Source organism: Prunus dulcis, chromosome 7 (genome assembly GCF_902201215.1).
Source record: "Prunus dulcis chromosome 7, ALMONDv2, whole genome shotgun sequence".
In the NCBI taxonomy this organism is placed as follows: domain Eukaryota; kingdom Viridiplantae; phylum Streptophyta; class Magnoliopsida; order Rosales; family Rosaceae; genus Prunus; species Prunus dulcis.
Genome location: NC_047656.1, coordinates 15,734,088 through 15,758,874, shown reverse-complemented (window position 1 = coordinate 15,758,874; position 24,787 = coordinate 15,734,088). Strand labels below are relative to the sequence as shown.

Genomic DNA, 24,787 nt, shown 5'->3' with positions numbered 1-24,787 from the left:
CAACAATAATTAAGCAAATGGTCCTAAGTCCTAAGCATATTTCTATTATCATCATCATCATATACCAAACGCGTTAAATTAGTTCAGTAATGTGCTTCGACTGAAGAAGTGCTATTTAAGACATGGGTTTTATTTCAATGTAGATTTTTAGTGCTAAATTGTTGTATTGAATATTTTGTAGCATTTGGAGGAGACGCAAATACGATAACGAGAACCTTTGTTTACATCCAATATATATGAAGAAAAAAAACCGATGAATAAAATGCAGATGATTTTTTTCCCAAGACATTCTACGTGGAAAATTCACTACTCAGCATCTCACGTACTTTCTTTTTTAGGCCATCACCAGTCACACATATCCTGAAAATATACTATGATCAAATATGTTGCGCTAGTGATTTTCATTGGCATCTTGTAGTTTTGTTGTCTTTGGAATTTTGGGTGATGAAGAAGTAGCAGTACACTGGTGGTTTAGTTGGCGAATTTAGAGACATACAAGGTGGTTGAGCAGCTTTTACTCACTTGTTGTGTGATTACTGTTTCTTGAGTTGTAATAATTGCATTAACTCTTTGTGAGTGTTTGTTTGTAGTCTAGCGGTTTTTGTGTCAACATTTCTTTGGCCCTTATGTGGCTATTAGTGGAAATACACTTTGTGGGCTTGATATTTCCGGTGTGTTTCTATGTATATGGATTAACCTTACATGGTTATTATATTTCCATCTTTGTATTAACCCTTATGGGTATTTATACTGTCTCTTATAATTTTATGAATATAATTATCATTTTTCTCTCAAACACATATTATTATCAAATGAACTTTCAACTATAATTAAGAATTCAAATTTCATCTTTATGTATAAAAAAAAAAAATGGACATTGACTGACTCTTAATTTAGTGATACTCATACTTTTATTTTTAATATTGAAAAATATTTTAAATTAGAATCTCCTTAATAATAAAATTTAAAGCATATAATTATACACATAATATATTTCTGCCATCTATTGAAGAAAAGAGTGCTGCCAAACAAACCCTAAAATTACACATAATATGTTTCTGCCATCTATTAAAGAAAAGAGTGTTGCTAAACGAACCCTAAAATTAACTGAGTACACATTAACCCTAATATTTTAATCAAAATGTAAAATTAACTAAGTACACCCTATTTAACTACCAAAAATGGCCTTAGTACAACACTCTAATATCAATTCTAAACCAAGTTTCTCTTTTTACATGAATCTGTGCCCTCTTTTCAGATTTTGGGTTTCATCAAAATCTTTAATTTCGTAATACGAATCATAAACTAGTACTCGATGCTTTATTCGTGAGTACCAAGCAATACGAAGACTTTTCTATGTCTGATAAGGGTTGAATATAGTGAGTAAGGTGTGCTTATTCCAATTTAGTAAATTTAGGTTTTAACCACAAAAAAAACTTTCACTTTTGAAAAAAGCTAAAGCCTTTTCAAAAAAGACAGAAAAACCTCTCAACTTTCAAATCAAAGACATGCAAATGTAAAGGATTCCTTAGAAAATTCAAAAATAAATAAGGGCAATTTTGTCCATTTTGGCTTCTTTTAAAAAAAATTCTCTCTCCTTTGGCATTTTCCAAAGTCTCCCTTAAAATTTAATTCATTTCACAATTCAATATATCTTTTTTGGTCATTTTATATTAGGATAAATTAGTAGTTCAATAAATAGTTTGGTAGTAGAGTGTACTCAGTTAATTTTATGGTTCGTTTAGTAGCACTCTAAAGAAAATGTTAAAGAACAGAGTGCTAAGAGCATCCACAATGGGCTCCCTAAACCACATCTTTAGACAAATTTTAGGGAGAAATTATAAAAATATAACTCCAACCATGCTCTCTATCCATCTCCTAAAATAGGGAGACCTTCAGGAGCTCCTAAATTTGAGGAGAGAGAAAAGACTCTTAGTGGCTAACTATTTTTTATTTTATTTTTAATAGAGATGGACCAATCAAAAAAGAGTTATAGCATTTATGACTCCCTAAACTAGAAAGCATGATTGAAGTTTAAATTTTATAAAGAGCTCCTAAAATAACTTTTATAAAATTTTTGTCACATTCCACACCCACATCACATCCACAGTTTTATAAAAAGAGCGTTAATAAGTAAAATATTATCAATAAATTGCTAATCATCTAACATATACTCTATATATTAAATACTATTATAAAGTAGCTAAAAGTTTTTTTTTAAAAAGAAAATAAGGGGAAAAAAAAAGTCCAATAATAAAGGTAGGGGCATTAAGTTTTTCGAATTAGCGTAAGTGGTGATGGTGGTGGTAAGTTTTGGTTGCTAACCCCTTTGGGGTCGGTGACCTTCATCCCTCAACTGCTACCGTTCCCTCACAAACGTTCCCTCCCTTTTTCTCTTCTCTCGTATCCTTTCCTTCCTTTGCCTCCACCCCTCTACTCCTTTGGACTTTTATTAGTTTTGGTTGGATTTTGGTGTTTTGTTGTCTTTGAATGACGTGGTGGCAGATTGACATTTATTTTGTTGTTTTGTTTTTCAGTTTTTTGAGTTGTAATAAGTGCATCAACTTTTTTGAGTTTGTTGCGTGTTTTTAATCTTACTTGTAGGTTTTATTAGTAAGAGTTTAAAGGTTATAGTTGTAGTTGTAGTTTTGTGAACTGAGGTCTTTGCATGAATTTTCCAAGCTTGTGGCTTTCATGAGTGGAAGGTACACATTGTGCGTTTGTTGTTGCCCATAGATTCCTCCATATTTGGATGAACTATTTATGATTATTGTGCTTATGTATTTGTATTAACCTTGATTACTCATATTTGTGTTGACCTTCGTGATTAAGGACCTTTAAACATAAAGTATGAATACAATCTATCGTATTTCTCTCAAAACAAAAGATATGGGTACCGTTATTGTTGCAAAGTTGATTAATAAAATATCAATTCATACTCACCATTAATGCATTTTTTTTCCATTGTAATTACATTAATATATCTCTAATAAAACAAACTTTAAATTCCATGTATCTTAATCTTATCGATCTCCTAAACATTCTAAAAGATATCAAAATCAATTTCATAGCATGTTCAAATACACTGAACTAGCTCAAAATCAATTTCAATGAGATATCAAAACAGAAGGGGCAAAACTTACCAAGTTAGAGTTACGGTATGGACTGTCACACATTAAATTCTTTGTATACATGTTTAAAGCGTTGAACAAAAATTCAAGGTGGGCCCCACATGCGATCACCTTTCTTGGGTGCCCACTCACCACGTGGTGCTCGGGATGAGAGAATCAAAACTCACAAGAGCCGCGTTTGACGGCTTCTGTATGAGAAAGAGAAAAAGGTACCCAGCCTGCCTTTGCCCACCCAAACGACCCCTTTCCCCCATTTTCTCAATTTCCCTTCTCTCTCTCTCTCTCTCTCTCTTCCTTCCACTTCCACCCAATACCAAGTGTTCACCTTTCCACAGCTCCGTGTGTCGCCGGTCATCCTCACTTTTCTTCTTCCTCCAAGCCCCATATCCACATCATAAATAACCCAAGGTTTTTTTTGGAAAAAAAAGTCTGTTGCGCAACGCAACCCGAAACCCGACCCAATGCTCTGTCACATCCTCGCCCGGTCCTCCATTTCCATGTGCGCCGCTTCTGTAGCCACTTCTCATAATTGCAGCTCCAACACCTAGGGTTTTCAATCTCTCTCCTCCAATCCCCTTTACCATTCAATTTTATTACTTCAATTGTAGCTCATGGAGCTCCAGAAAGCTCAGCTCTCTTCCACCTTCTACAGACCTAGTCTAGAAGAAGATGGAGGAGGAGGAAGAGAAGAACAGCCGCAGGCCTTTGACCGGTCGCTGCCGACCGCGGAGGACCGCATGAGTGTTGATCAATGCGAAGCGATCGGGGACCTGGATGATTCGCGGCTCGTCGGAGTTCCCCAGACGGTCGCCGGCGGCGGCATGGTTGCTGGTAGGGTGGGGCAGATGATGGCGGACGTGGCGGTCAAAGTGGCGGCGGAGAAGAGCTTAGGGAAACGGAGGCGGGGTCGGCCGCCTAGTGGGCACGTCAGAGCGACGCCGGTGAGGAAGCAGAACGAAGAAGAGGACGTTTGCTTCATTTGCTTCGATGGTGGAAGCCTCGTGCTTTGTGACCGCAGGTCAGAGTCTGGTTTTTCCGCAGTCTTAGTCAATTGAGTCCAATTATGATTAGTCCTTGCTAGAAAAATCCGAACTTTTACTTAATTTAGCTATTGTGGGTTATTTCATTTCCTTATTGGCAATCAAATGGATATTTCGGTTTGCGAATGTGTTGTTGGTACTCATTTGCATTGCTTAATTCAATGCTTCTTTGTGGATTGTTACTCGTTAGGGGCTGTCCTAAGGCATACCATCCATCCTGCATCAAGCGGGACGAATCTTTCTTTAGATCAAAGGCCAAATGGAATTGTGGTACGTTGCACTACATTAATAGCTTGTTCATTTTTCACCAATTTTTGTTTAGTTCTGTAGGCACACTAGAAATGAGTCATGGGTTTTAATTTTAACTTTTAAATAGTATTCATGGCAGTTTTTGTGAACAGAAAGTTAAGCATCAGGTTGTGAAGGGGTCATTTTTTAGTTAGGGTTGGGCATAAATTTTATTAACCTGTTATTTATTATCTTTTTAGCGTTAAGTTTTCATCCCTTGGTTGTTCAATTTGTTCACATTTTGGTGTTCTGGTTCTGATGCATTTCAGGTTGGCATATATGCAGCAGTTGTCAGAAGGCTTCACATTATTGGTGTTATACTTGTACTTATTCTCTGTGCAAAGGTTGTACTAAGGATGCTGATTATCAATGTGTACGAGGAAACAAAGGATTTTGTGGAACATGTATGAGAACTATAATGCTAATTGAAAATGTGCAAGGAAATAAGGAAGTGGTATGCTGAAACATGTTTTGGCCTATTTAATTATTTTATGTAGTTATTACTTCCAGTAGTGTAGTTTTTCCTATGAAACCGAGGATTCTCAGTTTTTTGGCATTTGGAGAGGGTTTGGATTGATTTAAGAGCAGAAAACTCTTTCATATCAAGAATGCTTTAGGTTTTTGTTTTATTTTCTTCTTTATTTTTTATTTTGTGCCCCCAGTGGTGCACGCTTATTTGCTGCTGATAGTAAAGTGGCGTTCCATCATGTTCTACCTTTTTGGAGTTTTTTAGGAGACAAATCACCTTGTTTCTTTTTTTATTTTAAATTTATTTCTGTCGGGGGGTGCAATTTTATCTCTTTCCTTTCTCATATAACTTTTGTGCAGGCCCAAGTAGATTTTGATGACAAAAGCAGCTGGGAGTATCTGTTCAAGGTTTACTGGAGTCTTTTGAAAGGGAAACTATCATTAACTCTGGACGAGCTCATTAATGCTAAAAATCCATGGAAAGGAGGTGCTGTTGTGGTTTGTAAGAGGGATTCTTCGGGTGAACTATATAATGGGGATAAAACAACAGATTCAATTTCTCTCAACTCTTTTGCAGACCTGGAAGCAACACATTCAAAAAGGAGTAATAAAAAGCCTAGAATTTCTAACAAGGATTTGACTGTTGAAAAATCACTTGGTGGTAGAGGGATGCCTTTCTCTGAAGGCACAGTTTGGGCATCAAAGGAGCTCCTGGCGTTTGTTGCTCATATGAAAAATGGTGATATATCTGTGCTATCTCAATTTGATGTCCAGGCACTTTTGCTCGAGTACATAAAGAAAAACAGTCTTCGTGATCCTCGCCGGAAATGCCAAATTGTTTGTGATTCAAGGCTCATAAATCTGTTTGGGAGAGAATGTGTGGGTCACTTTGAAATGTTAAAACTTCTTGAATCTCACTTCCTTATAAAGGAAAGTTCCAGGGCAGATAATATTAGCAGTGCTGCAGTTGTTACTAGTGTTTCCAGCCAAATGGAGTTTGATGGGATCCATGATAATCAGATGATGATGGGTAATGATAAGAGGCGTAAAACACGTAAAAGAGTAGATGAGAAAGGACCACAGACTAATCCAGCTGCATATGCAGCGATTGATGTTCACAACATCAATCTGATTTACTTGAGCCGTAACTGGATGGAGATTCTTATTGAAGACATTGATAAATTTCATGAGAAGGTGGTTGGTTCAGTTGTGCGAATAAGAATTTCTAGTGGTGATCAAAAGCAAGAGATTTATAGGCTTGTCCAAGTTATAGGTATTAGTTAATACGACCAATGCTTCAAGTTATTTCTTATATTTCCGCTGTAATCATGAAAAGTTATATTGTTGACATCTTTGTGTACAGGTACCAGCAAGGTTGCTGAACCTTATAAAATTGGCACAAGAACAACTGATGTCAAGCTTGAAATCTTGAACTTAGACAAGAAAGAGGTTATATCAATTGATGAGATCTCTAATCAGGAATTCACCCAGGTGAGTAAACTTATTGCCTACTCTCCTCCTCCCAGGGGTGCCTTGATATCACTTATTTGCACATACTAGAACTTTAAGTGATTTATTTAAAAGAATACTTTTGGAACTCAAGTTTAGGAAAGGCGTATAGAGATTGCAAGTAGTGTGATAGTTTAGATATCAATAATGAAAGTGCTTGGAGCGTAATTATTTATTTGAAACCAGCTTTCTTCAGTTATGTGAACTAAGCATGAAAGGATGGTTGGGGAACATGTACGCTTACAACTAATGATGGACTTGAAATCCATATGTGTGCTATTTTCATGAACCCTCCTTTGTTCAGTTATGTGAGCTAGCATGAAATGGCTTGGGGAAGGTGTACGCTTACCATTAATGACTGACTCGAAATCTATATGTACACTTAACATTAATGACTGACTTGAAATCTATATGCACCCTGTTTTCAATCTTTCGTGACATGGAATTAATGATATAACCAAACGAACATTGGTTAAGGCATGCTTGTGGGTTCATATTTAAGTTTTTCATTCAATCTCTGACAACAACAAAATAAAGTTTTTATTTGGTCACAAGACGATGGGGATGCTGTTTGTTGCCCATGTTTTAGATGCTCTTTCTTTGTCATCAGTTTTTTTTTTCTTCTTTTCCAGTTGTGATATTTTACTCATGTGTACAGGATGAATGCAAACGATTACGTCAAAGTATAAGGTGTGGGCTCACCAAACGGTTGACTGTGGTAGGTTTGCTTGTTATGCTCTGTTATATGTTATGCTCGAGATATTTGCAACTTGTTTTATGAAGGATTTTTGTGCTTGGTGTGTCAGGGTGAGATTCAGGAGAAAGCAATGGCACTTCAAGCAGTTAGAGTAAATGATGTAAGTTCCATTACTTTTAAATCTGAGGCAAAAAGAGGATACATGTTTGTTTTTATGGAAGGATTTTAGATAGATTTGGTTGTCTTTTATAGTTACTAGCCTCTCGACCCACGCTCACATGCGCACCAATATCATTATCCCTATATATAGAGAATTTTTGTTAGACACATTCTCTTATTTCCTTTTTGTTTTTTAATTATTTGCATAACAACAGACTATTGTTTTACGCATTTGCCCCTTTAAAATAAAGTAGTTGTGTTTTGAATTTTTTTCTTTAAATTGGTTGTTTGAAAATTTAACCACGAGGGCCTTTTGCTTCATATATATAGATTACTCCAGTTTAAGTATATGCATTGGTTGTTATTGTTTCTCCTAAACTAGTCATCAAGTGCTATTTCTGATACTGGTTTTTGGTTGGCATGGTCTTGCTCTCCGATGTAGTTGCTGGAAGCAGAGGTATTACGGCTTAATCACCTTCGCGACCGAGCAAGTGAAAAAGGACACAGAAAGGAATATCCTTTTTTGTCGATTATTCTAATGCTTTTTTTTTTCCCCTCTAATGATATTGTTTGCACTTTGTTGGTTATTCTGATTGCACTCTCTGTTTACTTTAAATTACTTGTAGCATGTTCTTAAATTGAGAGGTGGTTTCCATGAGTACCTGTGTACTCTATTCTTGATATTGCCTTGTGCGAGAGATATTTTGGTCCAAGTAATTTAAAGTATTCCTTGACCATAGTTTACGCTTAGGGAATGTGTGGAGAAATTACAGCTTCTGAACTCTCCAGAGGAACGTCAGCGCAGACTGCATGAAACTCAGGAAGTGCACCCTGATCCTAGTATGGATCCGAGTTATGAGTCAGAAGACAGTGCTGGAGACTTCAATAAGAGACAAGGTCCCCATTTAATAGACATGGAATTATATCTTATCATTTTCTCCTTTGAAATGGAAGTCTTCTTTTGGAAATGTTAATTTGGGGTTAATTGCGGTGATGTGTATGCAGATGACAAAGTCAAACCAAGGAAATCTGTCTTTAGTAGAAAGGGAAGGGAACCTTTCCCTCAACCATGGGAAGGTGACATTTCAAATAATATTGGAGGCATGGCACAGAAAAATCGAGGTAGAGAAACATTTGGAATAAATGGATGCAGTACAATAAAGAACCAGGTCAATCCCACTGGTTTGACGGCTTTTGATTGGAATAATCAATCGGTGGTTGAATCTAATACATCTACTGAGCTTGCATCAGAAATTTCATCGCTGCCCTTATCTGCAGTGATGAAGACGGACCTATCTGTTGATAATTTTGAGACAGACAAGATATGGCACTACCATGACCCAACTGGAAAAATTCAAGGACCATTTGCGATGATACAGCTGCGTAAATGGAGTACAACTGGGCACTTCCCTCTGGATCATAGAATATGGAGGATAAATGAGAAACCAGATGACTCCATCCTTTTGGCTGATGCAGTGAATGGACAGTATTATAAAGAACTATTATTGCCACATGACAGCCACTTACTTTCTCAGGGATTTACAGTGGCCATGGATGAAAGAAACAATGGCCAGGATGCTGGATCAAACAAGAGTATGAATGCAACTGAAATAGATGGTAAAAAGGTTGAAGAGAGCTGGAACACGAAGCAGGATGGCCAAAGCTTGCATAATAATGGCAACGTTGAACCTGTGAGGTGTACTACAGCTGTAGATGTTGTCAATTCCAATGAGGAACAAACCGGAAACCATTTGCAAGGCCAGGATCCATTGAAGGGTAATAGTTCTTCACCCAATAAAGCCCAAGAGAGTGGTTCACTACCTTCACCTGTAGTGCCTGTGAAACCATATGAAACACTAGAAGGGGAAAGTAGAGGAGCAGAAAATAACTCTGATCAGAACAATGGAAATTTGGATCCACCAAAGACAGCTCAGGGTCAAATAATGAATGGACAGTGTACTGAGAACCGATCTGATAGTGAGGGCCATTCAGGCCAATCTTCTGGACAAAACTGGAGACCTCCACCTGTAAGTAGTCCTTCAAATGGCTGTGATTCCAACTCTGATTTAATTCCTTTGTCTAAATCATGTGAGACGTCAGAACAAGATCAGAGGGAACTTAGTTTTCCAGATATTCCCAGTCCCACTCCAAAACCAAGCAATGGAGATTTACTAGGTCAGGCTGCTGAAAATAAGCAGTCTGTATCTTCAAATTTTCCTGTTCAGGATTCTGGACCTAGCTGGAGCACTGCTTCTAGTTTAGGGGGTGGTGGGGCACAACTTCCCGAAGTAGGTGGTGAATGGGGTGGGTATTCCCCAACTCCGGCCAAACCTACTTCTCTTGAGGAATGGGAATCCAGTCTTGTCTCTGCATCTTCTCTAAAACCAAGCGAGATGGCAGGTGATTGTGTTGCTACCGCGGTTTCAGTGAGTGGTCAGCTGACTCATTCATCCCCATCACATCCTACCTCTAATGCATCTGGTTGGCAGGACATTCTTACTGGATCCACTGAATTTTGCACTTTAGCTGGTGAATCAGTTTCAGATCTTCTGGCTGAAGTTGAAGCAATGGAGTCTCTCAGCGGCTTGGCTACCCCGACATCAATCATGAATTGTGGAGGTGAATTTACAGAGGGTTCAAAAAATGAGAGTATCAGTTCTGTAGAGGGATTTAGCCCCCCCGACCCTGGTAAAGGTGATGCCTTAAGCTCCAGTGGTGATTTACGGGTACCTATGGTGACGGATGAACCACTTGGGGAATGCCAGGGAAATGCTATTGATCTGCAAAAAGGATGTGGCGTGCATTCTTCCACAAGCGCTGAAGTGGAGGGAGACAGAAAACCGAGTGATGTTTCAGTCAACCAATGGGAGGCAGGAACAGAGATCCAAAACACTGCACCACCCAAGGAAAATTGGGACATAGCTAGTACAGACAATCATTGGAAAGCCAGGTCAGAAAGCACAGAAACCAGTTGGGAAGCAGCCCAGGGAAATGCAAACATGGGCTGGGGAGGATCAGAGCAAGGAGGTGCGAATACGGGTTGGGGAGGTGGTCAGGGTATAGCGCAGGGAAACACAAGCATCCATCCAGGTACTCCAGCTGGGGCCATGTTGGAAAGCCAGTCGAGGTACGGCGGAGACAGATTCATCGGTCCAAGAGATCGGGGTTTTCAGAATAGGGATGTAGGTTTTGGTAGGGGTAGGTTCCAATGGAACAGGCAGACATATGGAAATGGAGGAGGTTCATTCAGGCCTCCTCCCAAAGGCCAGCGGGTATGTAAATATTATGAAAGCGGGTACTGCAAGAAGGGAGCATCATGTGGTTATTTGCACCCATGATTTTGGGTGCCAGAACAATTAGACACATTTAATTCTGTAATCATTACTCATAATTAGGAGGCTCTGTTGTTGCCAATGCTGTAATTTAACATGTAAAAGTAGCCATCAAGAGGTTTTAGTGCATAATAATATTTTTTGGGTTAGCTTAGAACTATTTAGAGTACCATGTTGGGTATTCATTCCATGTTTATGTAATATTTGATGAACAAGGTTGTCCACAATGGACGATTACTACTCATAATTCCTTGTGTTTCTACTTGACTCAGTTTTATCATGCATTTTGATAGTTTGCTTGATCCATGTGTTTTGATATGAGTGTTTACTGGGTTTGGACCATTTAAATTCAAATTCAAGGACTCGTTTGGAATGCTTTTAGGAACCACTTATGTTCATGAGCATTTTTATGGAAGTGCTTCTATTAAAAGAATGCCTATAAAATTTCTTGAAACTAGTGCTTTAGTGATTCCAGGTGCATCTATCCATAAGTGCTTTTGAAGTTGTAACCCTAAGTACGTATAAAAGTCATTCTATCAAATGCTATCACAAATGTTTTTGGTTGTCCAAAAATGCTTTTAGACCTGTCAAAAGCACTCCCAAATAACTAATTAGCTATTCCTGTAGGAGTATTTTTCTTTTTGATGTAATGTTGGAAGACGTCCCAATGATAAANACAAAAAGTCTCAATATTAGTCCAATTATGAATAAATGCTGTCTAATTTAAGGATAGAAAATAGTATTTTGATTTAATATTTTTTTTAATGAGAAATTAGCAATTTGAAATGAGACGTGTAGCAAGCTGCAAATGTATCGAAAACAACTCTTCACGTTGCTGCGTGGGCAAGCAAATAAAAACCACGTCTGGGCTGGCTGTCTCTGGTGCGGAGGAGCCAGGAGGAGGAGAGCGTCGAGGGCTTCAGGTTGAATCAACAACAACATTGCCAATTCTCGCGCGATTGAATTTTGGTCACTATTAGTTTGACCGCAAAATAATTACTACAATTAACACAAAAATCACCGAACTCCCATGAATTCAGTTCTCTGAGACTCATGGCAACGACGTCGTTCTTGACGCCGACGCAGAGGTACGCCGCCGGAGCTCTGTTTGCGTTCGCTCTTCACCAGGCTCAGATCCACCAGACCCATCCCCTGCGATTGTCCTCTGGAGAAGAAGAATCAACCGAGGAGCGGACCAGTAGTGTCAGCAGCGCCGACTCCGTCTCCGACGGCCCGGAGCTTTGGGTCCATGAAAACTCGGGTCTCCTCCCACCCGTTTTCAGGTCCATTTCACTCCTCAATTTCATTTTTTTATATATTTATTTTATCTGATCTTTCAACCCTGAATATTAGTGGAGCGGTGCAGTGAATTTATATAATAAGGGATTTGAATTGTTGGACTTTTCGCTACCCTAAGGCATTTTCAATATTGCTCATGTTGTGAATAGGTTTCTGGAGATTGATTCTGCAGCCTGGTCCGGACTTCAGGAAAGCGCTGCTACTTCTCCTGCTAGCCATCATGTTGGAGCAGTACGTCTGTTTGTTCCAATATTTTGATCACCATTTTATTTTGGGTTAATTTTATATTTTGTTTTTTTTTTAATTATCTTTGCTATGTTTTTTGACTTTATCATAGTTCTTGAGGTTGCTTGCTGAAGAAGGTGATGATGGTGATAAAGATGGTTCACAAAGTGCAGATCAAGAACTTGCTTTGTCCAGAACTGTTGATGCTATGGCACTTAGCATGGAAAAGACTTCAGAGTCTTCCCAATCTAAGAAGGAAAAGCATCGTGAATATGAAAATGAATGCCGTGAGAAATTCTCCACAGCTGAGGTGAAAAAAAACATTGAAGCAGCGGATGAGCATTTGGAAAGTCCGCAGGAGGAAAGGTCCAAGGTGAAACAAAAAATTGAAGAAGAGGATGTGCAGTTGGAAAATCTGATGCAGAAATGCTCCACAGCTGATGTGACACAAAACAGTGAAGGAGTGGGTGCACTTTTGGAAAATCAGCAAGACACTGGTGGTAATCTGGTTAGTGCCAAAGACGCACTTGCGGCTAGCAGTGAGATTCGTGAGAAAACTATTGGAGAGTTGACGATGCTCAGTTATCAGAGGAAAGTTATGGTTCTCTACGAGCTTCTTTCAGCTTGTCTGGCTGATAAACGGGAAGACAACAAGAAATGTACCCGTCGAAGAAAGGGTTATGATGCTCGGCATCGTGTAGCTCTGCGATTGCTTGCAACTTGGCTTGATGTCAAGTGGATGAAAATGGTATCTATGTTCGTCCTTCTGAGTTCCCTCCTTATTTATTCTACATGTGCTTAGGTTGAAATGTTCTTATGATATGATCAGTATGAAAAGATACCTCCTCATTTTCGTTTTTAATGACCAAGATCAGGATAGTATTGTATTTCGATACAAATGAACAGCAACTACATTCCCTTCTTCATTATGGTTTTATGCTTTTTGTCCTAAACTTCGCTTTGTAGGAAGCCATTGAGACAATGGTTGCTTGCTCTGCAATGGCATTAGTGAAAAAGGAAGAAGAAAAAGAAGAAACCCAGTCACCAAAAAACAAATGGGCTAAATGGAAGCGTGGTGGTATCATTGGCGCAGCTGCAATAACCGGAGGAACGTTGCTGACAATAACTGGTGGTATGAGACCTTAAAAAAATCTTTGCTTATTGTAGAAGAATTTAAAATCCTTCTACAAGTTTTTCAGCTTCAACGGTTTTGGTCTTGCAATTTGTGTAGTTTTACTTTTCTACAGGATTAGCAGCCCCAGCAATTGCTGCAGGACTTGGTGCTCTAGCTCCAACATTGGGCACTCTCATCCCAATAATCGGAGCAAGTGGGTTTGCTGCAGCTGCAAGTGCTGCCGGAACTGTTGCTGGTTCTGTTGTTGTTGCTGCATCATTTGGAGGTGAATAGGTTTTTTTTGCTGTTGAATCATCTGATTTGCTCTTTATTGTTTCTGTGGGATATATCTTTTGTTTCTACAAACAGTTTCATATTTCATATTCTATTGTATTTGTGCGAACTAATTTATGGTCTACTGCTCACTCTCCATTCAATCAAGCTGCTGGAGCTGGACTCACAGGGAGCAAAATGGCTAGAAGAACTGGAAGTGTCGATGAATTTGAGTTCAGCGCTATAGGAGAAAATCATAACCAGGGCGTGAGTTTTTTGTAGCTCCAAATTCTATTTTAATTTTTTTTTCTTCTTATTATTCTACCATAGGGAGCACTTTTACTATAGTAAGGTGGGCTATCATTTTGTTTTTACTCTCTCTCTCTCTTTACACACACATAACTATAATTAGTGGTTCAAACTGTAATTTTTCTCACCTTATTTCTCAGAGGCTAGCAGTTGAGATCTTGGTTTCAGGATTTGTTTTTGATAAGGAAGATTTTGTAAGGCCTTGGGAGGGACAGGATGACAATTTGGAAAGGTACAGATATTTTTACTACTCTTCAACATGTTTGAAGAACCTGAAAATTAAACTGAACTGATCCAGGCCTTTGAAATCCATAAATGTAACTTACAGATGAATTATCTGTTATGACCTTAACAAATCTATAGGTATGCACTGGTCTGGGAGTCGAAGAATCTAATTGCAGTCAGCACTGCAATTCAGGATTGGCTTACTTCAAGTAATTGGTTTGAATTATTGTTATTTACTGGTAATATGACGATATAAATTGCACATGATATTGAGATTACCTCTGGTTGATGTAGGAATTGCAATGGGGTTGATGAAGCAAGGTGCAATGATGACTGTGTTAGGCACTCTTGTTACTGCACTGGCTTGGCCTGCAACATTACTTGCAGCTGCTGATTTTATAGATAGCAAATGGGCAATTGCTGTGGACAGGTCCTTTTTCTCCCTTATCAAGAAGAGTGGGAAAATCTTTCTTTTAAGTTCATTCTTATTTGTGATTTCCAGAAGCCTTGGTCAGGAATGCTGGAGTTACTCTAGAGTAGCAATGTTTGTTGTGAGTTTCTATCTAGACTTGTTCAACCTTTTTTTTATTCCAGGTCAGACAAAGCAGGAAGGCTGCTTGCTGAGGTGTTATTAAAAGGAATTCATGGGAACAGGTCAACATCATAACTTGAAATTATTGTTATCTCATTACTTCAGAAATTCCTGAAAAACCAATCTGAATAATTTTTGTTCGCTTGGAATCTCGTGGATTTCAGGCCTGTAACACTGGTGGGTTTCTCACTTGGAGCACGAGTAATTTTCAAGTGTCTGCAGTGTTTGGCAGAAACTGAAAAGAATGGTAAGTGATAATAATTGCTCATCTTTCTCCTCTATCCTGGATTAATAATTATTTCTTTATATTGGCAGCTGAACTTGTAGAAAGAGTTGTTCTTCTTGGAGCACCCATCTCGATCGCAGATGAGAAATGGGAAGCTGCTAGAAAGGTGATTGCAAAATTGGGTTTTTTTTCCCTTTTTCTCCACCTCCGAAGTTTGCAGAGTTTTATTATAACTTTGGTGCAAGTGTTTACTGCCTCCTGATATTTGCAGATGGTGGCTGGAAGATTTGTCAATGCCTATTCCACAAATGATTGGATGCTTGGGATTGCCTTCCGTGCCAGGTATGCAGAATGGGAGATTGTTTTGGTACAGCCTTTGGTCATACCTGCAAATTTTAGGAATTAGTGGTTGATTTACTGTAGAAAACATGTTAGGCAGCTCTCTCTCGCTCCCCCCTTAGTGCCCAAGCCCACCAGAGAACGCATCTCAACCTTGAACTAGCTTACAACTTGATGGCTATACACTTGTTTATGAATACAATTACGTGCCCATTTCAAGGATTTGATAGAAGGAAATGGGATGGGGTGGGGGTCAGTTTATTGCAGCTCTACTATGCTGATAAATTGTTATTTGTTGATTTCCATAATAGTAACTAATGATCACTTTTGAACAGTCTACTTTCTCGAGGATTAGCCGGGATTCAACCAATAAAAGTTGAAGGGATTGAGAATGTAAGTTTTCTCTTCATCTCTCTCTGTCTCTCTCTGCCATCTCAGTTGCTCTTGGGAGGCACATTACTTCAACTAGAATTCTGTGTTCCCTGAATAGAGCTTACTGCTTCAGATAGTTGCTGAAAAGCAGTACATAACTTAGAGTTCGAAGGGGGATATGGATTGAAACCCTTAACAACATCAGTATGCTTTCTTTGGTATTTGCAGGTTGATGTAACAGATGTGATTGATGCCCACTCTTCCTATCTTTGGGGCGCACAGCAGATCTTGGATCTGCTTGAACTGGAGGCGTATTATCCTGTTTTCCGGAGCACTATTTGCATACAATGAAACTGAAACTTTACTACCACCACTCTTCCTGTTCCTGGTTTGCGTGGGGGAAGAAGAAGAACACCAGGTGGATCCAGCTTCTTGTTTCCGTACTTGGTCACTCCATCCATGTCTCTCTTCCACATCTTACTGTAAGAGAACAAAAATGCGTCTCAAATGCCTGAATAAAATGTGTACATATTATGAGATATCTTGCTCTTTTGGTAATGTCCTTGTGTTGTGCCCTTTGCCTGTATACTATTTGAGAAGGCTGGATATCTTCATTTAACCTCATTTAAAACAAAAAGTTTCTGGGCAGACAGGGTTGGGCAGTTAGACAGGGCAGTGAGCCCGACTCTTTGCACCCAAGTTTGAATTCATCTCCCATATATTAGATTAATGAGTAGTTAACTTTAAACTATTGCTTGTATTAAAAAAAAAAAAGAAAAAAAAAAGGGTTTCTAAATATCTTCATTTAAAAACCAAATACATATAACTCACAGTTAAAATAAAATTTCACCATATCAGATGTTTGTAAAACTATGGATTGTAAGATGATTCATGCAATGCCTTACTGAAAATGAGAAGATAATTGTTTTCTTGATACAAATTATAAAAAAAAAACATTGGGATAGATTTTTTGAACAAATCAATATACTAAACTATTTTAGGTAAGAAACGGTAAAAAAGAATTGTTAAGTGAAAAAAAAAAGTCCGGTAAATTCGTTAAAAACCTACTTGTTACACTTTATTTTATTATTCCGTGCGAGTAAAACCACGTATGACGCCACCCTCTTTTTTTTATTAAAAAAATCGTAGTATAGCCGCACGGCCGTACTATTTAAATACATTATATTTAAAGGGTATAGCCGCTCGGCTATACATTAGTTTGTACCTTATAAATATTAATTTACAACATATCCAAAGTAGATATTAATCTTCCACTATATGATATTTTAATATAATTTTTATAGCATATGTTATTCTTATTCAATAATATGTAAGAATTATTTATATAATACGTGAATTTTGTGTCTTACTGAAAATTTTGTAAAAAATACGTGTATAAAATATTAGAAATACTTACATACATGTACAATACGACTATTGTATGTTTGCTTTTTTTAAAAACGTGAGACGTGTATAGAATACAAATGTATTGTTAAAAAATACATACGTACATTTATATATATATACATATGTAAAAGACTATAGCCGCTCGTCTATACTATTTATAAAAGACAATTTATAAATTAAAAAAAAGTAACTACGCCGAGCTAAACTATTTTTAAAATAAAAATTAGAAAAAAAATCTAGTATAGCCGCACGGCTATACTATTTACTAAAGAAAAAACAGAGCGGTACCAAATAGTATAGCCGGGCGGCTATACCTTTTAAAAAAATAAAACTGAGTATAGCCGCGCGGCTATACTAATTTTTAATATACAAAAAAAGGACCCCCCGCCATTAGGGCCACGTGTCAACACATGTCTAAAAAAAATTACAACACGGAGTATAGCCGTGCGGCTGTACTATTCATTATTTTTAAAGGCCACGTGTCAAAAAAGTATAGCCGCCCTGCTATAGGCAAAATGGGGTACAAAAAAACGACAGAGCCAAACCCGCGCGACAGGATGAGAAGAGAGTCAGAGTCACAGTGAGGACGACGACGACGCCGACGCCATGGCTACGAATAAGAGTACAGAGAAAGAGAAAGGCCCAGAAAAAGTCTCGAACAAAGGGAGATCATGCAAAGGAACACTTTATTATTCAACCGCTCTCAAATCCAAAGCTTACAATCCTATCTGCCTCGGCGTTCCTCGCACCCTCCCTCAAGGTCTCTCTTTCCCTGTAAAACTTCCCTTCTCTTTTTCCTTCCTTGTTATTTTCCGTTTAGTTCTCGAGAAAAACAAACAATTAAACATTAGTTCCATCACCAACCGACCTATTTTTTTAATTAATTCATGAGACATCTGATCGATTGCGGAACTTTCGGTTCTCTTAGAGAATTCTAACTTTTAGGGTTTCGGTGTCTGAATTCTTTTTTTTTTTTAATTTAAATTTTGTAAACCAGGTTTTAGCTTTTCACCTTAGATTTGAGATTCATTCATGAAAGTTAGGAAAAAGTCATCATCTTTGAGCTGCAGACAGCTTATATTTTTGCTTTTCCTATGAAGGATTCATCTTTCTTTGCTAGTTTTGCAAATTTGATTTTAGAACCACATTTATTTTTTCTGGATTAGATTGTTTGCTTTGTGCTCTCCTTTTTGCCAGTTGAAACTTTTCTTTTTATATGAAAGTCGTATTGGCCTACCTACTAATATGTAGATTTGGTGACCAGTGCCTGACTCAGTAGTTGCAGCAACTGAGATGGAGGCTTCTAAAGAGGATCGACATCTTGCTGATTTTCGTTATGCTTGTGCTGGTTACTCTATGTATTTGGATCGAATTAAAGAAGACCCTTCTCAAAAGAACACATCAGAATTGCCCGTTTGTGTTGGCTTGGAGGTAATCTCTCACCCTCTCTTTCTCTTTCGCTCAAAAACTCACACAATGAAACATTTTATTATGTGCTTATATGAGATGTGGGGGTTCATGTGCTTGATTATTGACTTTAATTGGTTGCTTAAATGCATGGAGATTTGCAATTGTTTTTCTCTGTCTTTTAATTTAATTTTCATGTTAATTGGATTAGTTATTACTTTACCTTGCTTTACAGTTTACATAATGAGATCATGTTATACGAGATCTCAATATGTTGTATGATAATGATAATCAGCTATGAGCTATTCACGGAGGTCGTGACTTTTGAGTTTTTGGTGCAAATTGGAGCGGGATTGTTCTTAGATAGCTGGAAGTAATATGGTCTGTGTAGCAAGTTGACTTTATGGGCACATGAAATTTCTAATTAAACAGCTCCTTTTGCGTGCATTAGTTTTTGTTTAGCAAGCAATCTGACTAAATGAGTTGCTGCAGCTTTTGGTTGGCAAAAGAATCCATAAAACGTCACCAGCTGCCGCTCCTCTTTCTACCCATGTTCATCACAAAGAGGGTAAGGAAAAAAAATTTGTTTACCAGTCTCTTTTTTTTTTTTTACTTGTCATTCTCTTTCCAGGTGTTTCTTACAATAGTTTGCCTTCAATATAGTCAAGGTCTTCCTGCAAAAATGACATGTAGATAGTGAGGTCGTGTGAGTATAATTCCACTGAACTTAGCTTAATTCTGCTAGTTACTGATATACATTCCAGAGATGGTCACTTTGGTTAAGAATATATTAACTATATAGTATTTGGTTTCTATAAATGATTTAGAAAAAGTTGTGTACCAAAAATAAGTATTATTTTTCATTAAATGTTACATTATCATCTGTTGTCAGCTATTTATCCCTTTTCTTTACCTTCTAGATGCTCGTGAAGTCCCTCAGACTCAGAGGCACCAACCACCTACTCAATCTGCTGGAACTGTTTTCTTGAACAAGTAAGCATATGATTAGACTATTCAAGTGAAGAATATGAAATCCTGGTTTTACGAAACTTTAAGCCTTAATTCGTAAGGGTTATCTTATCTGGTGTTTGTTAATGAATGTGTAGGTTTTCAAGAAATGCAGATCTTGTTGCTTCAGGGGTGACTAAGAACGTGTATAAAGTAGGTAACTACATAAAAGGAAGTCTCTCAGATTTTTTGTTCCCATACAGAGGGAGATCAAAGTAAGATGGCTTGTTGAAGATATTGGACGAATGAATAAATATACTCAAGAAGCGGGATTCGGCTTCAAGTCGACCTGGTTTCTGTGCTTGTTTATAACACCTCACTCCACATTTTGAGCAATATAATGTTAGTGCAACTGTTAGTCGTAGGTGGTGATTATTATTTGTTCTCTAACTGTTTATTTAGTTGTGGAGGAAGGTAACATGAGGTTCTGTTTTTTTTTTTTTGGGTCTGAACAAGAGGTTTTGTTATGTATGATACAATGAAATCCAAATTGAGCTATTTGCTAATCTTACCGTACGATTGCCGTAACACTAGCGTACAACCGTGATATATGCTACTTTTAACGTTATGATTCTCATAAGCAACCTTTGTATAACCTTTCTCAGAGAACTGGTTACATAACAATCATGTAAGTGAATTGAATTTAGCTGAGGTGTTGTTGCAAGGAAGGAATGAAGTTTATGTCTCTTCTCTACACATGCATCTGTCTGTGAGCAAATGTACGTGTGCAAATGTTCGTGTACATGCACGCATGGGCGACATTAATATCCGTGCGTCGTGCACACGCACGTGTGAGCGACATTAATGTACCTGCTCACGCACATCTTGATACTCATTTTTCTCTTGCCATATTCGTATTCCAGTCCATATTTTTTTCTTTGCTCTTTTATTTTTAGGTAACGGGGGTTTCTCTAACTAAACCAGTAAGAGTAGCTGAAGATAATGTATTGGTCTTGTGAGCTGGTTCATTAGAAAAGCCAGAGTTTAATTAGCAGCACCCCCATGAGTCCATGACCAATGGACCTGCCTGCCCCCAGCTAAAAAGGTCGGAATTATCGTAGAGACGATAATACAACTACTTAATTAAGAAACGTGCTTAAGATAATTAGCAGTTTGTGTTCAATTATTAGTAGTTCGCAAAAATAAAAATAGAAAAAGGTGGTGCGCGCCGTTTGGGGCAAAAGCTAATAAAATAGCAACAAGCTAGCAAGCAAGCAACCGCGAAATCAAACCCAAACTCTTTCTTTGCCGATCCTCTTCTCTTTCTTCTCTTCGCGAATCTCGAGAAGGACACAAGGACAAACAAGCCTATCCAGGTTCGTCCTCTCCTTTTGGATTTCTCAGTTAACAATAAAGTCTTCTTTCTCTTCTTCTCCTAACGCTCTTAGCCCCGTTTCGTAGCTTTTCCGATACAGGTACTGGATCGGATTCAGTTTTCGTTTCATTATTGCATTCTCGCGTTTCCTTGCATTTTCTCAGTAACGAAACGGTTCGCATATCTCTTTCCTGTGTGAAGATTCTCTCATTGTTCTTCGCGCGATTTGTTTGACCGATCAAAGGAAGGTTTCAGACGCCGATTCAGAATCGATTGATATTTTTGGGGCTTGAGATTTTCAATTAGCATTCGGAAATCAGGTTCTGCCGAAATCGAATTCGAATGGCCGCTGCTGCGGCTTGTAAACGGGTCGGGCAATTAGGAACCAATTCGGGGTTCGGATTGTCCGGTTTCGGAGGTCCTGCTGCTTCGAAAGTTGCGGTGTCTCCGTCTTTGGAGTACAGGCATTTGGATTGCAGACTGATTTCTCAGCTCGTCAAATCTAATGGAAAGCGATTGTTTCTCGTCGACACATTAGCCTTGGTGAGCAATCACATCGCTCTCTTACATTCAATTTTCCAAATTCACTTATCTATACGATGTTATTTGAATTTCTGAAAATGACAAGTTTGTGAAAATTTCAAATGGCAAAAGAAATTACAGTGACATCGGAGTAGGCTGTAATTGAGCCTAATTATATGCTGCATTTCGTCTAGGTTAGGAGGTTAGAGGGCCAAGGCGTGCCCTCAAAGCATGCCGAGGCGATAACAGCTGCCATTACTGAAGTTTTGAACGATAGCTTGGAAAATGTGTCTAATTCATTTGTTTCCAAAGGAGAGATGCAGAAAGTAAGTGATTCTCATTTTTACTGTTACTTTTCTATGCTTGATTACCTCTGTGTATATTGGCGTTCATCAATTCATGAGGAGACAATTTAATTATCCAATTGGGTTTTTTGTGTGCATAATATCAGACCGAGATGATCCAAGAATCCAATTTGTCCAAATTCAAATCCGAAATTCAAAGCGCACAGGTACTTACTAGTTCCTTACGTTAATCACTACGTCGGCTGGTGGTTTTCTATTTGATTGTTGTTGAATTTTCTTTCTGGTAATGTCTTTGTTTGGTTCTTTTGGTAAACCAAGAACTTATGTCGCTTGTTAAACTTCTGTTGATTATGAGCAGCCAGGAATTGTGGATTATATTCTTCTAGTTCCCATCCCAAATCTTATTATTGTCTTGCATGCAAACATTGTGACTGAGTGACATTTCTGGAATACCCTTTGTAATTGGTCACAACTTTCAGTTGTGTTTGTCATGCATAAATAACCAGTAAATCATTGATGGTATGCCAATCCAGATTAGATTTCAACTGAAACTGTTGTCTCTAATCTCCCGTCAACTCCAATAGACATGATTTTAGTGCTTCTCCTATCTAATTTTGAGTTAGACTAAATAGTGATTTTCATGAAATATGCCCCTAGTCCCCGCCGTTTTTGTATGTGTGTGAGAGCATTATGATAAATGATTGTGCCCCCATCATGGCTGATCATAATATTTGGGCATTAAAATGTTTTGTAGTGTTCATGGACCTAAAGTATGATGCCTCCATTTTCTGGGTGGCTGTTGCATGGTGTGGCGTGCTTCTGATTGTAGATCTTACCAGCAACTATAAGCCAAACATTTAGGATTTCAGTCATACATTTGGTTACTTTGGTTGGCATTTCAGTCTCCTAATCTTCTATATTTGATTTTCTGGGCATGAATTTACTAAACTATTCTATGAAGACCATAATTCTCATTTCATAGGCAGCATAGGGGAGATGGAATGAAATTAAGGAACCCATTTGGAACCAATTTTATATGTAATTGAATTTTTTTCAATATATTGGAAAGGTTGACAGCCATGTCTTTATCTCTCTTTAACTTTCTTGCCATGTTTACCAATGTGGATATAATTGATCACAAGAAGGATAGTTATTGAGTTATCTTTTCCAAGTGACCTTGATTTGTTGGCTAATTTGTTTAAAAATTCCTGGAAGACTCTAAAGAGGCTGAACTCTTATGTTATCTAAAGAATCCTTGCAATGAAAAATAAGCATTTATTAGTTCCTGGGCTAGCTTCTATTGGTAATTTCATTGAAAAATATGTGATGCAGGGACACCATTTTTCTTTGTTGCAACATGAGACTGAAAAACTTCGGAATGATATAGAAAAGATGCGTAGCGAATTGAGGTCTGATTTACGGAGTTACTGTACTGTTGTTTTCTGTCTGTTTCCTTGTCAGTATGTGTTTGCTTTTTCGTAATGATCTTCAGGATGCAAATATTTTCATTGTGATGCAGGTATGAAATCGACAAAGTTACTGCAGGGCAGCGGTTGGACTTGAATCTTGAAAGGGGGTAAATGAATACATTAAAACTTTTTATCCTCTGAGCATCTCAGGAACCTCTGTTTCAGTCACGATTTTCACCCTCCTTGTTCATTCTTATGGTTATCGAGTGTAGGAGGATACGGGAAGAGCTATCAAATCAGAATGCAGAAACTAATAACCTTACTAACAAACTTGATCGGGTGAGAATTGGAGCGAATACTTTTCCGATTGAACTAGGAGTGGACAATTTCTTATACTAACTATTACTTGTATATTATTACCAGGAAATTCATGCTCTAAGGGCACAGGTGGAAGCAGCAAAATATGATGTCATAAAATACTGCATAGGTACTCTTGTTTCCATTTCTGCTGTTGGTCTTGCTGTGCTTCGTATCTTGTTGTAAACGTTTTTTTATAGTTAACGATGACAAAACCCCATAGGGGAAACTGGGAAAAAGGTTCATTCTTTTCAAGGTGTTGTATTTTTCTTTTCATTTTTTTGGGTTACAAGCTGTTGTATTTTTAAGAAATATGATGAAGATGTGAAAGATTAGGACATTGTAAGTGGGGCCTAGCCCATGGAAGAATTCAATTACGCAATCCAAATATTCATCTTGTTAGAATTCAATTAAGTCCTCTCTCTCTCTCTCTCTCTCTCTCTCTCTCTCTCTCTCTCTCTCTCTCACATGTGCCAATATGATGCAAGTCCAACGTCAATAATTTTGTTGGGCTGGGTTTGGCTCGGTCTGATAGCATCTATTAATAATTTTGTTTCTTTTTAAAACAAAAAACAAAAAAAAATCTTACAGTAATAGCTGTGCAATTAATCAGTGACTATTAAAGATCCTCTCATTATAACTCCTAATTATTCAACACTAGATGAACGGTTCAAGTGGACACTTATTTTGTGACTGAAAATCTTTGGGAGTTAACTCAAATGGGGTGAGGAATGAAATTGGAGTAATAGGTTATGACGAGTAGTTAAGAGTTCGGTTTCCTCCGATCTAACAAATAAAAACGCATATATCAATCTATACATACACCTGTCATCTATCTGTAGATCTTCTCTGTACACATCTACATCCTGGGGTGTTCCGAAGTTTGACCTCAAAACTCATCAGTCTAATCTGAGTGCTGCATATACACGCAACGCAACTACAGAGACCTTAAAATTAAAATGGATTGGGATGGAAATAGGTTGGTGTGTTTAAACTGGATTGGATAGGATAGTATTCAATCCCACTCCATTTCCCAAACGCAAGCTAAACTTCTAAGCACAGTGGGGTCTTATTCAAGCACCAAGCCACCAACTTTACAAAAAGGAACAAGGATGTATAATATAATATACAAATATCCTACTGAATCTGATTGGATTGCATATTGGTGGCCCTTATGTCCTCTATTGTCCATATCCCACGTTTGTTGAAGATGGGAAATCTCAGATGGAAAATCTCAGATGGAACCTCCCTCCACCTCACCTCACCTCTCAACCTCATGCCCAGTCTCATTATTCTACCCAAAGAAAACACAAGAAAGGCCTCACGTCCTCCTCACTTGTCCTCACTGCCTACCTAAACTCAATATATTTTATATATCCCTCTCTCTTTCTCTGTATCAATTGTACCAAGTACAAACATGTTTTGTTGCCACCAGGCCCATTACAACACTTTTTTGCAC

The 24,787-nt window shown here is 38.0% G+C and overlaps 4 protein-coding genes across 11 annotated transcripts; all 4 read left to right on the top strand.

The window, feature by feature from the left end:
- Positions 1 to 3,350: 3,350 nt before the first annotated feature.
- Positions 3,351 to 10,901, top strand: LOC117633845 (zinc finger CCCH domain-containing protein 44). Its single transcript, XM_034367657.1, has 10 exons — positions 3,351 to 4,149; positions 4,362 to 4,441; positions 4,729 to 4,913; positions 5,288 to 6,200; positions 6,291 to 6,418; positions 7,095 to 7,154; positions 7,243 to 7,293; positions 7,735 to 7,805; positions 8,038 to 8,189; positions 8,298 to 10,901. Exons 1-10 carry the CDS (start codon positions 3,743 to 3,745, stop codon positions 10,628 to 10,630), a joined length of 4,380 nt encoding a protein of 1,459 aa, XP_034223548.1. The 5' UTR covers positions 3,351 to 3,742; the 3' UTR covers positions 10,631 to 10,901.
- A 438-nt stretch (positions 10,902 to 11,339) lies between these two features.
- On the top strand, positions 11,340 to 16,246 carry LOC117634352 (transmembrane and coiled-coil domain-containing protein 4-like). 2 transcript variants are annotated; one of them, XM_034368428.1, is made up of 16 exons: positions 11,340 to 11,907; positions 12,073 to 12,154; positions 12,261 to 12,458; positions 12,522 to 12,896; positions 13,115 to 13,280; positions 13,396 to 13,548; positions 13,705 to 13,802; positions 13,985 to 14,076; positions 14,208 to 14,278; positions 14,364 to 14,499; positions 14,664 to 14,723; positions 14,826 to 14,908; positions 14,977 to 15,053; positions 15,159 to 15,229; positions 15,562 to 15,619; positions 15,827 to 16,246. In XM_034368428.1, the coding sequence occupies exons 1-16, from the start codon at positions 11,678 to 11,680 to the stop codon at positions 15,947 to 15,949; spliced, it is 2,073 nt and encodes a 690-aa protein (XP_034224319.1). In that variant the 5' UTR covers positions 11,340 to 11,677; the 3' UTR covers positions 15,950 to 16,246. The 2 variants fall into 2 exon arrangements, with proteins under 2 accessions (XP_034224319.1, XP_034224318.1); XM_034368427.1 differs by having other exon boundaries at positions 12,261 to 12,896.
- A 1,297-nt stretch (positions 16,247 to 17,543) lies between these two features.
- On the top strand, positions 17,544 to 19,948 carry LOC117633439. 2 transcript variants are annotated; one of them, XM_034367050.1, is made up of 5 exons: positions 17,544 to 17,765; positions 18,270 to 18,436; positions 18,905 to 18,980; positions 19,333 to 19,405; positions 19,519 to 19,948. In XM_034367050.1, the coding sequence occupies exons 1-5, from the start codon at positions 17,612 to 17,614 to the stop codon at positions 19,637 to 19,639; spliced, it is 591 nt and encodes a 196-aa protein (XP_034222941.1). In that variant the 5' UTR covers positions 17,544 to 17,611; the 3' UTR covers positions 19,640 to 19,948. The 2 variants fall into 2 exon arrangements, with proteins under 2 accessions (XP_034222941.1, XP_034222942.1); XM_034367051.1 differs by having other exon boundaries at positions 17,652 to 17,765; positions 18,257 to 18,436.
- A 634-nt stretch (positions 19,949 to 20,582) lies between these two features.
- LOC117635682 (protein FMP32, mitochondrial) lies at positions 20,583 to 23,742 on the top strand. Of its 6 annotated transcripts, XM_034370024.1 has the most exons (9): positions 20,583 to 20,736; positions 20,822 to 20,835; positions 20,937 to 21,278; positions 21,452 to 21,583; positions 21,709 to 21,768; positions 22,895 to 22,971; positions 23,082 to 23,138; positions 23,244 to 23,310; positions 23,395 to 23,742. In XM_034370024.1, the coding sequence occupies exons 3-9, from the start codon at positions 21,078 to 21,080 to the stop codon at positions 23,512 to 23,514; spliced, it is 714 nt and encodes a 237-aa protein (XP_034225915.1). In that variant the 5' UTR covers positions 20,583 to 20,736; positions 20,822 to 20,835; positions 20,937 to 21,077; the 3' UTR covers positions 23,515 to 23,742. The 6 variants fall into 6 exon arrangements, with proteins under 6 accessions (XP_034225915.1, XP_034225916.1, XP_034225912.1 ...); XM_034370025.1 differs by lacking the exon at positions 20,822 to 20,835; XM_034370021.1 differs by lacking the exon at positions 20,822 to 20,835 and having other exon boundaries at positions 20,836 to 21,278.
- The last annotated feature ends 1,045 nt before the right edge of the window (positions 23,743 to 24,787 follow it).

Bases quoted from the DNA above. Each gene is read 5' to 3' on its own strand.
- LOC117635682 (XM_034370025.1), top strand. From the start codon at position 21,078: ATGGCCGCTGCTGCGGCTTGTAAACGGGTCGGGCAATTAGGAACCAAT. The intron at 22,972-23,081 runs GTCTGATTTACG...ATTGTGATGCAG, and splicing joins AAGATGCGTAGCGAATTGAG to GTATGAAATCGACAAAGTTA. The intron at 23,311-23,394 runs GTGAGAATTGGA...TATTATTACCAG, and splicing joins TTACTAACAAACTTGATCGG to GAAATTCATGCTCTAAGGGC.
- LOC117634352 (XM_034368427.1), top strand. From the start codon at position 11,678: ATGGCAACGACGTCGTTCTTGACGCCGACGCAGAGGTACGCCGCCGGA. The intron at 13,281-13,395 runs GTATGAGACCTT...ACTTTTCTACAG, and splicing joins GTTGCTGACAATAACTGGTG to GATTAGCAGCCCCAGCAATT. The intron at 13,803-13,984 runs GTGAGTTTTTTG...CTTATTTCTCAG, and splicing joins GAGAAAATCATAACCAGGGC to AGGCTAGCAGTTGAGATCTT.
- LOC117633439 (XM_034367050.1), top strand. From the start codon at position 17,612: ATGGCTACGAATAAGAGTACAGAGAAAGAGAAAGGCCCAGAAAAAGTC. The intron at 17,766-18,269 runs GTCTCTCTTTCC...TTTGGTGACCAG, and splicing joins TCCTCGCACCCTCCCTCAAG to TGCCTGACTCAGTAGTTGCA. The intron at 19,406-19,518 runs GTAAGCATATGA...ATGAATGTGTAG, and splicing joins GGAACTGTTTTCTTGAACAA to GTTTTCAAGAAATGCAGATC.
- LOC117633845 (XM_034367657.1), top strand. From the start codon at position 3,743: ATGGAGCTCCAGAAAGCTCAGCTCTCTTCCACCTTCTACAGACCTAGT. The intron at 4,442-4,728 runs GTACGTTGCACT...GATGCATTTCAG, and splicing joins AAAGGCCAAATGGAATTGTG to GTTGGCATATATGCAGCAGT. The intron at 7,155-7,242 runs GTAGGTTTGCTT...TTGGTGTGTCAG, and splicing joins TCACCAAACGGTTGACTGTG to GGTGAGATTCAGGAGAAAGC.